Source organism: Amborella trichopoda, chromosome 10 (genome assembly GCF_054954075.1).
Source record: "Amborella trichopoda isolate Santa Cruz 75 chromosome 10, AtrichopodaSantaCruz75HAP2 v2.0, whole genome shotgun sequence".
In the NCBI taxonomy this organism is placed as follows: Eukaryota; Viridiplantae; Streptophyta; class Magnoliopsida; order Amborellales; family Amborellaceae; genus Amborella; species Amborella trichopoda.
The window spans coordinates 43,557,995-43,574,243 of NC_142345.1; the positions used below are offsets into that span (position 1 = coordinate 43,557,995).

Here is a 16,249-nt window from a genome sequence, read left to right on the forward strand (position 1 = left end):
TGGCCTAGGGACTAATCTGCCTGATTCAAACCAGCAACCTAAGGATTAATCTGTTATCTGCAGGAATTTTTCAGAGTTAAAGAGGAAAATGAAACAGAATGCGAGGAAAAAGAGAACTGTCCTGCTTATAGGCCCCAATCCTTCTCTATGATCTGATTCTACGATAGTTTTCTCTTTGAATAAATGGCAAGTACTGCTGCTTAAACTGAAACTACCTTTATTGTTCCACAAATGGTTATCCCAGCCCCAATCTTGAGCCTCTTCTTGAAATCTTAAGCATACTGTAATTTGGGTTTCAAAAAAGAAGAAAAAGTTCCAAAAAAGAGTGCGGTTTGTAAAATGCCGAGGCTCTAAGCAATCAAAGCGCACCTTCGAGCCGAGGCTCTAAACAATCAAAGCGCACCTTCAAATAGTGTTGGGAAATGTGGTTTCAATATTGAAAATCTCTGTGATAGCTTTAAAATATATTTTCATCTTTAATTATAAAATTTAAAGCTTCAAAAATAGTGTAGATCGAGCAGATCTATGAAAATTTGAAAATTGGCATTCCAAAATACGTTACAAGATGTACTATTTTCAAACCTTGAAATCCATTTTTTTCCATGTCCATGCATCTTGATGTTGAGATGATCAATTTGAAGATATTTGGGTATCAAAACAATCTCTTCTAATGTAATTTTTGAGGTGGGCTTTAATTTGATTATTTAGAGACTCAGTTTTATTTAAACTTTTTCCTTTTTTTTATCCTATGCTATATTTTTCTATTTTTTCTTGTTCTCCAATTTTATTTATTTATTTATGTCAGCTATAAATCATTTTTTTCCGAAATATTATCTTTTATAAATTTCCATCTTTTTGGGACTTTTAATGTTGTTCATAGTTTATTTTTCTTTTCACTATTTTTGTTTTTAACACTTTTTTGTTTTTATTTTCAGGCTCATATACTACTCGGCCGAGTCCACTCACCAAACTTAGATCAGGAACGGTCCGGAGTCCCGAGCCCCCTAGTAATTGAACCTTCTGTAGTGACTGATACAGCCTTCATTACTTTAGTCATTGATTCCCAATAACAAAAAGACAACAAAAAATAGAGGCTTAAGAATAATGTTTTTTGAAACAAGTTCGATTCCTACCACTTAACTACGCCAAAATGAAAAAAAAAAAGAAAAAAAAAAAAGAGAGAGCCTAACTCCTTATGCATTGCTTAATAAGCTCCAAAGACGAACCTAATTCCTTGAGTGTAAAACTTGGCAGAAATTCTGAAACAATAAACAAATAAGCTTCGAAGGATTTTGCCTCGACTTATCAAAGAACAAAAGAAAAGAAATGTCCACGACTACAAGAAATATGATTTTTAAAAATTGATATTCTTGAACTTGAATATCTTAGGCCAGCAAAGCCAAGGTAATTTTTCACCTGATAGTCATAATTTTACCTTGAATTATCAAGAATTGGATCCAGTTCTCGAGAGCTACTTCAACGATGAATTATTTCGAAGAGTACTACAATTTCATCTTTGCCCGCGTGCAAACACACACACAGAACATGTCTCCGTGTTAATATTTTGGTCAATCTGTGACGATAGTTTTTGGGTTTCAAATCCATGCTAGCTGGTGCTCCTCGATCGTTCAATGTAAACAATGGACGGATGAGATGCTGCGAACATATTGTTTGAAGTGCAAATGCTGCCTAATCAACAAACACTTTTCCATAAAAACTTCTTCACCATTTAAACTTCTTCACCATAAAACTTCTTCACCATAAAAACTTCTTCACCATAAAACTTTTTCACCATAAATTAATGAAAAATGCCACCATAGAACTTCTTCACCATAAAAAAATGAAAAACTTCTTCACCATAAAAAAATGAAAAACTTCTTCACCATAAAACATCTTCACCATAAAAACTTCTTCACCATAAATTAATGAAAAATGCCACCTACTCAAATTGTTTTCATGATGCACTATTTACTATAGGTGGGAATAAGTATTTGAAAAGTTGGACAAAGAATAGCATTTCCAAAAAAAAAAAAAAGGAATCGCATTTTCAAAGAATTATAAGCATCTAAAAGTTTGACAAAGGATAGCATTTTAAAAAACATTTATAAAACCAAAAAGGAATAGCATTTTTAAAGAATCATAAGCATTTTATAAGTTTGACAAAGGACAGCATTTTGAAAACATTCATAAAAAAAAACATATTTTGCAAAGAATCAATAAGCATTTTGAAAGTGCGACAAAAATAGAATAGCACTATCAAAAACATTCCAGAAAAAAAAGAAGAATAGAATTTTCAAAGAATCACAGCCTGAAAGCAAAAACAAATACGAAAAAACGGAACTTCTCTCTTTCTGGAACCACTGCCTTTGATGTTTAAATAGTTAGCCATGTAGCAATAGAAAACAAGTAATCATGCTTCTAGTTTGAGTGATTCTTAGAGCCAGCTATTAAAAAGTAGAGCTTTAGAGAGAGAGAGAGAGGGAAAGAGAGATGGCAGAGCCTCTAGCAACGGTTTTGCATGGAAAATTGGATGAACTACTCAAATAAGAAGTTCATCTGCTTGCAGGAGTGAATGACGATGTTCAGTGAATCAAAGATGAACACGAAAGCATGAAAGAATTCCTAAATGATGCCTATAAAATACGAGAGAGAGAGAGAGAGAGAGAGAGAGAGAGAGAGAGAGAGAGAGAGAGAGAGAGAGAGAGAGAGAGAGAGAGAGAGAGAGAGAGAGAGAGAGAGAGAGAGAGAGAGAGAGAGAGAGAGAGAGCTGTTGATGTTTGGGCAAGACAAGTACAAGATTTATTGCGTAGCGAAGGCAGAGGCTCAATCTTCAAAGGCAAGAACAAGCGATCTCAAGTGCCATGGCTACAAGGACATATCTGCATGCAACCTCCAAATTGATCGAGGAGACGTATGTTAGAATTGAAAAGAAAATGGAGCTAGTAGAACAATGGTTAATAAGTGATGAGCCGCAACTCGAGTTAATCTCCATTTTAGGTATGGGTGGCTTAGGGAAGACTACTCTTGCCAAAAGAATTTACAATAGTTACAATGTAAAGGCACAGTTTAATTGTCAAGCTTGGGTTACTGTCTCACAATCATTTAAAACAACAGAGATTTTGAGGGCCATTCTAAAAGAATTATCTGTAAAAATTATAGAAGGGACAGATGAGGAAAGTTTACAAGGAAAGCTCTATGATTATTTACAAAATAAATGGTATCTTGTAGTAGTTGATGATGTGTGGAGTGAAGAAGTTTGGCGAGAGGTGCACAATGTATTTCCTAATTCAAGGAACGGTAGCAGATTTGTTATTACAACTCGAATTGCAGAAGTCGCCTCACCCATGCAAGTAAGGAGCATAGTTTGCCACCTTGAACCACTATCAACAGAGGAAGCATGGTCCCACTTTTGCAAGAAGGCATTTTGGATGGAAGAAGGAAATGTATGTCCCTTGGGATTGGAGGAAGGGAGACTCATCACTAAGGAATGTGATGGTCTCCCCCTAGGCCCTTTGGCTATAGGAAGCATGACGTCAAAGAAATCCAAGACATCACTTGAGTGGGCAAAGGTTCGTCAGAGTCTGGCATGGGAATTAAACAACCATCCTTATCTTGAAGGTGTGAGGGGCGTTTTGTCCCTCAGCTATAACGATATGCAACCCCGACTAAAATATTGCTTCCTGTATTGTTGCTTGTTTCTTGAGGATTATAAGATTCCTCGTTCACAATTAATTAGCCTATGGGTTGCTGAGGGGTTCATAGAAGGGAGGGAAGGAATGAAAATGGAGGAAATGGCTAGGGATTGTTTCAAAGAGCTGCTAGATCGGAGTTTGATTCAAGAGGCAGAAATTGGTACAAATAGCCTTGTCAAAAGCTGCAGGGTACCCGACTTGGTAGGTAAGCGTGGTCTCACTTTGTCAGAAAAGATGTTATTTGGAGCATTTTATGATGGCAAGAATAACAAACTTGACAATAGATCTCGTCATTTTTCTATCCAAGATGCTAAGTCAGGCAACTCTATTCTTGAGAAAATGTGCCATTTACGAACTGTTCTAATGTTCAATACATTGTTGAGGCTCTTGGACCTAAAACGCATCGACCTTGAGTGTCTGCCTGACAAAGTGGGACACCAAATACAGTTGTCACTCACTTCAGTAGCTGGCTTGAGAGATTTGAGGGTCTTGGACCTAGAAGGCATCAACCTTGAGCGTCTGCCTGATGAAGTGGGACACCAAATACATCTAAGGTATCTTGGATTAAGATACAGGGATCAAAGAGCTTCCCAAGTCTATAGAGAACCTAAGGAGCGTGCAAACACTGGACTTTGGAAGGCTTCAAGGGAATTTTGCCGATGGGTATCTCAAAATTGCAAAGTCTGACATATCTGAATGTATCTCTTTTTGTGGAACTTGGCCATAATGTATCAATGGCTTTGCGGGTTCCAAATGGAGTGGGGAGCTTAACGAACATCCAGACTATAAAATACGTACAATGTGATTTGCAATTTCTGAAAGAACTGGGGAAGCTTACACAGCTCAGAAAGTGACAAATTCAGTTGGAGAGAAGTGAAGATGGGGGGGAACTCTGTGCTTCAATCCACCAGATGCACTCACTGCGCTTCTTAACAGGAGGGAGTCATGGGGAAACTCCATTACTTGTGGCCTCAATATCACCTTCCCCCACTCTTGAAAGATTAGAACTTTATGGGCTTGTACCTACAGGGAGGTTACCAGATCACATTGCATCTCTTCCAAACCTCACCGTGTTGAAATTGGGCAACTGCAAACTTAAAGAATATCCATTTTTGGTCCTCCAAATGTTGCTCAATCTGAGGTTTCTCTATCTCGGTCAGGAATCATTTTCAGGTAAGGAAATAGGCAAATGTAGAGCGCATGTACTTCCTAAGCTTCAATGGCTCAGACTCTGGTATTTGAATGAATTGGAAGCATAGGGAGAATTGGAGAAGGGGGCCATGCCATGCCTCCATAGCTTACAAATTGGCAACTGCAATAAATTGAAGGGGTTCCCTCAAGGCTTCACGCACCTCACTTCCCTTCAGATATTGGAACTTAAAGGAATGTCAGATGACCTTGAGAGGAATATACAGAGAGTAGATGGTGAAGATCCCTGCAAATTGCAACAAATCTCTGAGGTTTGGATTGATGCACAACGATTGGTGAAGTGATTGTCTTGTTGGGTTCATGAAACAATTTGGGCTTCTGGAATTGGTTACAATCACACTCTCTCCTCTGGGTGCCACATGTCCAAGTTGCTATTTGATACTCTTGTATCCCATGAATAACTATAGTTCTTTTAAAATGGGGTTGGCTTGTTTATTTCCTAGCTACCCAGTACTTTTTAAGGCTAAGAAACACGCTAGGCCATGCCTAGGAGCAAAGTGCTCTCGAGGTCAATCATGGAATTCGGTAGAGAATTTCCAGATTTATCTGCGAACCCAAAATTTAAACCTTGCTGTAGTTCATAACATTGTTTCAAAAATCAACTCAAGAATCACCCAAGTTGGACTGGATCACGAGGTCGGCGATTCCAGGCCGAAAAGCCCAGGAAACGCCCAAGTCTTCCACTTTTACAGTATATTAACTATTTGTTTGTTCAATATAATCCAGGCTGATTTGGAATCCCCGAGTCCAACCAAGGAGGCTTGGGAGTTGGAGCCCGATTAACACACTGGTTAATTAAGTCGTAAACATGAAGATAAAAAACAGAACAGACATTGGAATCCATTTGCCATTTCAAGTTCAATAGACATTGGAATCTATTTGCCATTTCCGGTTCAAAGTGTTCCTCTAAACCTCTGCCTGCTCATTACACCATTATCCATTGCCTCTTATTTTCAGTACTTGTATCCCTTCACATAGAGGCTCTCCGAGGCGGCCCCACCAGCCCCACTCCCCACATATTTACCAAAGGTAGCCTCGGAATTTGCTTTGCACCTAGCCAAAAATGTCCCTTGAGCTGCCTCCACATTCTCATTCTTTCCAGCCCATGCCTTGAGAGTGCTCTGCTGAAGAGCCCTGCCAAATGAGAATGACAGGTTCCAAGGCTTCAGAACCTCCAACCTGCTTTGCATGAGAGTCATGGGTATTTTGATCATTATTAAAAAAGACAAAGCTAGCTATTTAGAACAATTACACTTATTTTGAGATTAGAAAGGAAGAAAATTGCAGCTTTTATTTGATGAAAAGCAAATTGCAGTTGTTTTAAGCTTTTCTTTTGAAATCAGATTTTGTTTGATAATCCTAGCAAATAAAATATACTATAATGCAATGGACTTTGGGAAAACCAAAGCCCGTTTGGCCATCACCATCCATTGGAATGTTGAGCAGTCTCGGAGAGAGACTTGTTCAACCCAGTGGGGCTATGCCCTGCGTTGATCCATCCCATTCTTTCTTCATCACAAGTTGATTGTTTCAATGAAAGTTGATAACCCAAAGAACGTTGGGATGTCAAGGTAACAATTTTTCCACCATTATCCCCTACCTACTAATCAAAGAAGTAAACCCCATTATAGCCACACAATACTAAGAAGCCAAAGGAAAAATATTTAAGAGGAACAAGAGTGAGATAGAAGATTACACACTTGTTCATGGCATTGAGGTTCAATGTGGCCTCCTCCTCGCTTTGCCCACCTGACAAAAACACGATCCCTGGGACGGCTGCTGGCACAGTCCTCCTCAGCGCAGTCACAGTATGCTCCGCAATAACCTCTGGCCCAACCTTAGGTCCATCAGAGCCTGGGGTCACCATGTTGGGCTTCAAAAGGGTACCCTCCAAAAGGACATGATGATCATTTAGTGCCTTGTACACGGCAGCCAATACCCTCTCAGTCACCTCTGCGCACTTCTTAATGTCATGAGCCCCATCAGTGAGAACCTCAGGCTCGACAATGGGCACCAACCCATTCTCCTGACAGATTATAGCATAGCGAGCAAGGCCATGGGCATTTTGATCAATTGACAGCTGGGAGGGCTCAGTGGACCCGATCTTGAGGACTGCTCGCCACTTGGCGAACCGAACCCCAGCCTTGTAGTATTGTTGGCACCTGGCCCCAAGGCCATCGAGACCTTGGGCAGTGGTCTCAGAGTCAGTGCCTGCAAGTTCGACAACACCTTTGTCGACCTTGATTCCAGGAATGACGCCATTGTCATTTAGGACATCAACAAATGGCTGGCCTGAGGAGGTGGACTGGTAGAGGGTCTCCTCGAAAAGGATGACCCCCGAGAGGTAGGAGAGAGCTCCAGGGGAGGTGAAGAGGAGTTCACGGAGGGCACGGCGGTTGGACTCAACGTTCTCGACGTTGATGCTTGCAAGACGCTTCCCAATGGTTCCAGTGCTCTCGTCAGCGGCAAGGATGCCCTTGCCAGGGGAGACAATGTACTGGGCAATCTTCATAAGCTCCTCTGCAAATATGTGAGAAAAAAAGAGGGTAGAAATCAGGACTACTTATCAAGAAAAGTATCTTACTTATAAAAAAGAATCTATTACATAACTAAGGAATACAAAAATGAGGAAAACAAATAAGCATTCAGGAACCAGAGAAAATTTTAGGGTAAAGCTTACACTTTACCCACAAAGCAAAATTCATTCCATTCCACATTAACACCTCTGTAAATGAAAATAAAGAACCATCTTATCCAACCACATAAAACTGGATGAATGGGTGTGGACTACTGGTTCCAGGTAGTTCCTAGAAACAAGGTGAATCCTGCATCCAGATTTCATTTTCTTCTCGCTGTTTGGGTTGAAAGCAGTGACCCAGCCAGATCAGTGGAACCAATTGCCTCTCCGGTTAAATGGTCTATCCATATTTAGTTTCTAGATCTGGCTCCTTGGACAGCCAACGAATGTCATCCATGTACTTACACAGGGAAATCACCATTGCTTCATTGCCATGGTAATGATAAAAAGGACACCCATATTGCAGTAATTAGGTAAAGGGCAGTTGTTACTTAGAATGGACTCCTATCCAAGTACCTAAATACTATTTCTCCTTTTCGTCGCTTATAACTAAAAACTAGGAAAACTAAAACTCAGTTCGTAGAAAAGCACAAAACAAGAACAGGTAGGGGCATTTAAATGTGTAAAATAAAAGAACTGGTAACCTAGTTAAGGTTAAAGCCAGTTCAATGAACAACGAACTAGAACAAGCGTTATCTGCATACCAAAGGATAAAAGAATTCCAATACTTTCACGAGTGACCGTACCGCATCCTCAAAAAATTTCAAATTTTGGTATTTCAGTGACCCTTCCTCTGTTTTGTGAGACAAAAAATGCTGGTAGTGAAGAAAAAATCAATCTCTTTTCAGCATTTTATCAAGCTAAAGAAAAATATTAAATAATAATAATAACAACAATAATAACAATAACAATAACAATAAGAATGATAATAATAATGATAATAATAATGATAATAATAATGGTAATAATAATAATAATAATAATAATAATAATAATAATAATAATAATAATAATAATAATAATAATAATAATAATAATAATAACAATAACAATAACAATAACAATAACAATAACAATAACAATAACAATAACAAAACAACAACAACAAACCAACAACAACAATAATAACAATAAGACTAGTTCAAAGAAATAATCCCCAAGAGAATGCATGGAACTGCAAGCAAATAATCCCCATAAGACTGCATCGAACTGCTTAAAGGGTTAGACAAGCACCCTAACACAATAATTGAAAAAATTACTTTGGCTTTGTTTCATGGTGAGGCTTATATAAGTTGCCCACCTTATACTATGAAAGTTTGGCACACCTCTTAATTTTGCTAGAAGATGTAGTTCCAGTGTTGGAGACCTTATGACATCTTGAAAATTCATGTTCGATCCCAATTATAAAATTTAAAATCCCTAAAACGGTGCATATAACTTGTTACAAGATGTGCTATTTTAAGACTTGAAATTTTTTTTTTTTTCCTTTATTTTATATCCATACAGCTCAAGCTTGAGATAATCAATTGGAAGGCACTTCAGAGCAATCTTTTCTAATAGATTTTCAAAAGTGCTTCTTACTTCTATAGTATAAGGTGCAAACTGATATAAACTTTTTCCTTTTTTATTACATTGAAAACCACCATAAAAAATGCAGCAAAAAAATAGGCTCTTGAAATACTATATATCCTCCAAAAAGAACTAAAAATGCGAAATAAGAAGTGGAGAAAGAAAATTTAAGAGCATTTACTTATTTACAAATCGACTTCTCTCTGTACTCCATTATCTTCAGACTAAAATAGCAATTTCACAGGCTAAAAAATATTTGCAAATATAAGAACCACATGAAAATCTCATGTTTTCCTGTATCAAGCTTGTTTCTTCTCAAATTATTGCAGAAATGTGCCAATTTGAAGCTTCCAAAAATACCTAAAACTATAACAAAATCCAAAACATAAGAAAAGCATGAAAGCGAAGAAAAAAAAAAATTGTCCATCATAAACTGACACTACCCACAATTTTTGAGTAACCAAAATGTCCTCTAAAAACTATCATCAAACAGAATTTATCATCGAATTAGCCCAAAACTTCCAATAAAAACCTCTATGAACAGCTTCAAAACCAAATGAAGGAAAAATCTTCCATTAAAGGGCGACGGATAGCTTATTCATCAAATTACAGAAAAATGCAGCTTCTGAACACTGATACTTCAACTAAAATTCATTGATAATTTCAATTCCAGATGCTAAAAAAAAAAAAAACACAATTTGCAAAGAATAATAATAAAAAAAACCATACCAGCATACTTTCCAACGAAGGCCGACATCTTCAATTCTCTGTGTTTTGTTTCTCTCTCTAAATTTAGTTTTCCCTCTAGAGAGAGAGGGAAGCGGGAAGATAACGCGCAGCGAAACTTTACGAACACTTAAATATATAGCCGCGGCCAGTGCATTGGCATAATTTCGGACACGTGTCACCAGGCTGACCCAATATGGGTTATCGTCGTCAGATAGGCATAGGCCTCTGAGTGGTCCCCATCAGTGCCACGTGGCAATATAGCATAATTTCCTACCATTAAAAATGTTAGGCGCCAATACAAAATTATGTGATTTTAGCTGGAATTGCATTGTGTTTCTCACAGGGGGAGAGCAATGTAGATAAGGTACATTGTGGTTTAGATGTGCCTACAACATCTGGGACGTCGATCTTGTTGGGGAATGATGCAAAACGTCGCATGTGAAAGATGTGGGCCTCACCCAGTAATCGCATGTGAAAGATGTGGGCCTCACCCAGTAGCTCTCCTAATCATTTTGTCGATTCCTAATCATTCTGTCGATAAGATCAAGGGCAGAGAATTTACCCTATTTGGGTTCGAAACTACGAATTTGGGGTTTGATATGCATCTAGGATTTGGATATGGATCTAAAATTTAGATCTAAATAGCAATTTGGAATGGATATGTATACAAGTGGATTTCGTCCAGATCCGAACTGATTTTTAAAATAGAAAAAGTTTATATAAAGTTGCAACCTTGAAATATATAATTAATGATGCACCTCCAAAATCCACCTAAAAATGTTGTTTTAATGTTGAAAAACCCTTTAATTGATCATCTAGACATCGAGATGCATAAATATGAACAAAAAAGAAGATTTTGAGTCTTAGAAATATTGTATCTTGCAAAACATTATCTAGGCCATTCATTTTCAAAATTTTCATATATTCATAGATCTACTTGATTTTAAGCATTTTTCAAGTTAAATTAGATATAAAAATAGATTTTCAGACAATCCTAATAATTTTTTACATCGAAATTATATGTTATGATAAAATTTGGAGGTGCACCTTAATTAGATTGTTTAAGGTCGCAACCTTATATAAACCACACCCCTTTAAAATAGTATATATAATAGGAACAATTGGTTCATGCTGGCTGGATCGCATTTCTACAATTCGCGGTTGAGAGGTATAAAGCATCCATCTTAAAGATGGATGCAAATAGGTGGTCTATCTAAAAACATTTGTAACTAACTGTCTAAAGTCTAAATGTTTTCTTAATATAATTAGTATTTCTAGTTATCATTTTTTTTTTTCATATTCATGATTTCCATGTTGAAGATTATATATTCTCTAAAAATTAGGATCAAATTATATTTATATTTATTGCCAATCTTGCATTTCTACAATATATATATATATATATATATATATATATATAGTTGTATATCTATTGATTTATATATATGTGTTAATTATATATTTATTAACTTATGTATGTATAATGGGTATGGTTTGTATCGAGTTAAGGCTCTAAACAATTGAAAACAAACGCACATTTCAAATAGTATCGAGAAATGTGGTTTCAATGCTAGAAATCTTTGTGATAGCCATAACATATATTTTCATCTCTAATTATAAATTTTAAAGCTTAAAAAATTGTGTAGATCGAGCAGATCTATGAAAACTTGAAAATTTTGAAAATTGACGCTTCTAAAATACATTAGAAGATGCACTATTTCCAAAACTTGAAATTCATTTATTTCTCATGTCCATGCATCTTGAGGTCTAGATGATCCATTTGAGGGTATTTGGGCATCAAAACCTCTTCTAGTTAAATTTTTGAGTTGTACCCTAATTTGATTGTTTAGAGCCTCACATTTATATAAACTTTTTCCATATATATTATGAGTAATGATCCCTTCCTCCACCCATGTGTGTAGGCCCCCAAAGGATCACCTTTAAAGTTGGTACGGATCTCTAGAAAATAGGTGAGACTTGACTTTTCTATAGATCCATGTCAAATTTAATAGTGTTCCTTTGAGGTCTTATGTACATGGGTGGGGGAGGGTCATATAGGATCTTTTCTCATATAATATAAGGAAAAAGTTTATATAAGGATGCAACCCTGTAGAACTACGGATGCACCTCAAAAATCCACCAAAAAAAGATAGTTTTGATGTTGAAAAACCCTTTGATTGATCATCTCTACCTCGAGATGTATGACCATGAAAAATAGAAAGATTTTAAGTCTCAGAAATAGAGCATTTTAGAACATATTATCTACACCGTCCATTTTCAAAATTTTCATATGTTTATAAATCTAATTGATTTTAACCATTTTTGAAATTTTAAATTTTATAAGTAGTATAAAAATAGATTTTGGGATAATCCTAAGAACATTTTACACCAAAATTATATACAATGATAAAATTTGAAGGTGCACCTTACCTCTATAGCTATGAATGCATCCATATGCCAACTGCACCCATAATATAAATATAGTTTTTTAAAACTTTAGAAGACTTAATCCGGATTTCATGTATAGTTTTTGGATCTAAATCGGACTGGATCCCATGTATAGTTTGTGGATTTGGATCTGGATCCAAACATTCTGCATCCAATAAGATCCAGCTCCGAATCCAAATCTCAGGTATAATTTTTTGGATTCGGATCCAGATCTAGATCTGGGTGGTTCATGACCCAATCCAAAAAGTTCTCACCTCTAATAAGATTGACCGCCCAAATGCACAACCGGCCCATTGTGAATGCACCAACCACTCCAGTCCTGGTCAATCTGTTCATAAGATTGACAACTGGGAAGCACCACTTGCCCCTTGTGCATGTAAATTTGCCATGAATAGCAAATCTTGTAGTTGGCATACGGATGCATCCGTAGCTGTAGAGGTAAGGTGCACCGTCAAATTTTATCATGGTATATAATTTTGATGTTCTTAGGATTATTTCAAAATCTAGTTTTATATCTAATTATAAAATTTTAAATTTAAAAAATGGTTAAAATCATGTAGATCTATAAACATATGAAAATCTTGAAAATGGACGGTGTAGATAATATGTTGTAAAATGCACTATTTTTTAAGCTTAAAATCTTTTTATTTTTCATAGTCATACATCTCGATGATGAGATGATCAATCAAACATTAAAACTATCTTTTCTGATGGATTTTTGAGGTGCATCCGTAGTTCTACATTATAAGGTTGCATCCTTATATAAACTTTTTTCAATCTTGAAACACTTGAAATATGTAGAATTTTCTTGTGGGGTAAAATTCCTGGGAAATAATGACAATATTTATGGTCAAGTTGCAGCCTAAGAAACAAAAATTTCATTAAATTGAGGCATTATTAGGTCTGGTTTTATTGTGATTATTTATTCGTTTTTTTTGTTTGAATTAAAACTGAAAATTACCTCTTTGTCTTGTTCACAAGTTTGGCAACATCTACTTATCTAGAACAAATGATAAGATTCACATTTGAGTGTTCTAGGTTATCCATGAGTCTTGTGGATGGTATCTTCTCTTGTTATGGACCATGAATTTTCTTCCACTTCTAATCCTACACAAGATATCCATTCACCAAACCAGTACATTCAATTATTCTCAATGATTTGGAGCGGTGTTTTAAAGACCCGATTGGTCAGCAACTGGACCAATCTGGATACCTGATTGGGATAAAATCGGACAAGTCATGTTGTGTAGGAAATAGTCCAAAAAATTGATTAAGATTTTAAGAACCTGGTTTCTATGCGGCCAAGCCCGCATATGTAAAAATGCGGGCCTCTTAATAAATTTATTTTTGAGATGAATTTTAAAACTTAATTTTTAAAGACATGTAATCTCTAACATGGAGATCATAAATATGAAAAAATAAATAAATTTTAAAAAATAAAAACAATAATTCTAGTAAGAAAGCATTTTGACTGTTAATTTCTATTTTTTTTTAGATGGAACACCTACTGGTGTCCATCTTTAAGATGGATGCTTTATACTTTCTAGATTGCATATCTAGAAGTGCAGTCCAGCCCGCATGAAACAATTTTTCATATTTTAAAATTAAAAAAATATTAAAAAATTATAATAAAAAAAAATGAAATGGGTGGAAACCAAGTGATTATGTCCAACCAGATTCTCTAAGCCACTCGCCCTGTTATCTAACAGAACGAGGCAACTCATTCTAACCCCAGGAAGATTCATAGATTTGGGCAAGTATTGGCTTAGCACCCATTTTTTTTCCATCCAAAATCGCAAAATTTAATTCAATGATTTGGAGAAGTCTGGGAAAGTGAAAATTCGTAAAGGAGAAGTACCGGACAAAGTCAATTTACTGTAAATGGTACAGAAGAAGAGTATCTTCTACCATCCGTTCTCGCGTTCCCCTGTGAAGGTGCAGATTGGGTCAGAGTTCAATCTCAAGGTTCAGATTGGGACTGAGTTCAATCTTTACCATCCATCATTGCAAGTAGACATGGATTGCTTGTTGGTACAGCATATAATGTACACAAGCTGTTTATATTTTGCAGTATATTTTCTCATTACTACATTTACTCTTTACTTTTTTTCTTTTTTTTTATCTTTTTTTTTTACCTTGGGGGGTGTGATGTTTTCAATATCGATAAACAATTGTGCATTGACCATCAAATGCTTCCCAAACGCAACCTAAGACATTCTCAATTTGTGAAGCAAAATGCTAAAAAAAGATTGGGCACTCCGATTGACCATCCAACACTTTATTTTTCAAAAGTCGGTAGAAGTCGATTGTTATTCCTTTTTGACTGGACTTAGTAGTAGGAGATTGGTTCACCACTACCGTTTTTTAATAAAATTAGATAACGGATTATCGGTCTGAGCACCCTATTCAATACTTATAGCGAGAGTCATATATTTTCTTTGTCTCTCTTTGAGTGTTGCTTAGCAAGCATGGTGGTGTTGTTCAAATACAAACTTGACAAGCCACCCGAACTTGTTATACTTTACCATTTATGAAATTCATAGATCATTTGCAAGTTGCCTCTTGGCTTAGATAGTCAAGGTGATAACTATAACAACATGACATCTAAAGTTCCATTCATATTGAAGTTCTAACTCACGATTAAGGAATAGATATAATTGCTCCATTCATAGCGACGTTCTAAGTTACCATTTAGGGAGAGATTTGTCTAGGCAATGCTTTTAGAGTATGGGTCTATTTAACATTTTTCACCTTTATGAGAGGTATTATCAGGGCACATCATGCTTGCTACCCTGCTAACCTGTGTTAATGCCCTAATCCTTCTTGGGTGATGGTTCATGGAATGACCCTGCTAACCTGTGTTAACGCCTTAATCCTTCTTGGGTGGGGGTTACTTTAACCTGTGAAGCACCCATCAAACGAGGAATATATATATATATATATATATATATATATATATATATATATATAAACTTGAAATGAATTTTGTTTTGCTAAAGGAGGAAAGTAATACAATTTTTCTTAATTTTCAATAAAAAAAAGGTTAGTATAGCTTTTCCTAATCACCAAGCTAATGAATTTTATCCATATATTGCCAAATTTACGAATAAGTGCGGTTTATACAAGACAACAACTATACTTATAGAAATAAGGTGGCGGTGTTCTACACCGTCTAGTTAGACTACATCTTTTAAGATAGTGTCAAAAAGTAGCACATCTTTAAAGACAATATCGATTCGATACTGTCCAATTAAAATGAATTGTGTAAATTATACGATATTAATTCAACGATAAAAATTGTCACCTTATATGAAAATTTTAAACCCCATATTCCCTTTTGAGATCTCCAAACTAAAAACGATGGTTACTCACCCTCAGGTCTAATGACAATTTCTTTCACATGCAACCATTTTTCAGGACCTGTTTGTTGTCACGAATAGTTGCAAAATACAACATCATATACGTATCTAGTTCGGTAGTGCGGTCTTGTCCCAAATATTTATAGTGTTGAAGGCCACATAGGAAGGAAAACTCTGACTTAGTCATGGTAGCATAATTAGTTGTAGAGGTTGAAAAATCGACGAGCTGATTCAGAGTTGTCTTAAACCTAGATGTCTCAATTTCCAATTTGTCTGAAATTGGGAAATCTGTAGAGCATTGGGTGGTTCACGAAAGGACTTGAGCACTCTTCGGGTCTTAGACAATTTTTTTCTTTTTTATTCTAAATAATTGGGATAATGCATGGTTGTCACATTCTATTTCACCTACAAGCCGACCCGCCCGAATAAGCGAGCCGACCCATATCAGCGACTTAAGTGTCCCCAATCCTATATTTTAGACCTTGGTTGTAAAAGCATATTTTTTTCCTTTGTCGCTAAAAAAGGCCGTTCCGCAGCATTATTTAGGACACCCAAACAGGCCCTTAGTTAAAAAAAAAAAAACTATTGGTATGTTTCTCATGAAGTGATTCTATTTGCATTGTTTCACAATCACATGCGAATAAGCTCTTGCCAATGGAAGTCAA

General features: G+C 36.1%; 1 protein-coding gene, 1 long non-coding RNA gene and 1 pseudogene across 3 annotated transcripts; 2 read left to right on the plus strand and 1 right to left on the minus strand.

Annotated features, from left to right (window-relative positions):
• Positions 1–45: 45 nt before the first annotated feature.
• Positions 46–1,102, plus strand: LOC148780255 (uncharacterized). Its single transcript, XR_016042254.1, has 2 exons — positions 46–186; positions 936–1,102. It is a non-coding gene; the product is annotated as an uncharacterized LOC148780255 (long non-coding RNA).
• Positions 1,103–1,428: 326 nt separating this feature from the next.
• LOC18447527 (disease resistance protein RPM1-like) lies at positions 1,429–5,319 on the plus strand (annotated as a pseudogene). Its single transcript, XR_016042251.1, has one exon. The product of XR_016042251.1 is annotated as a disease resistance protein RPM1-like (transcript).
• A 399-nt stretch (positions 5,320–5,718) lies between these two features.
• Positions 5,719–9,883, minus strand: LOC18447524 (fructose-bisphosphate aldolase 5, cytosolic). Its single transcript, XM_006857621.4, has 3 exons — positions 9,778–9,883; positions 6,602–7,421; positions 5,719–6,080 (listed from the first exon to the last, which is right to left on the minus strand). The coding sequence occupies exons 1-3, from the start codon at positions 9,803–9,805 to the stop codon at positions 5,855–5,857; spliced, it is 1,074 nt and encodes a 357-aa protein (XP_006857683.1). The 5' UTR covers positions 9,806–9,883; the 3' UTR covers positions 5,719–5,854.
• Positions 9,884–16,249: the final 6,366 nt, after the last annotated feature.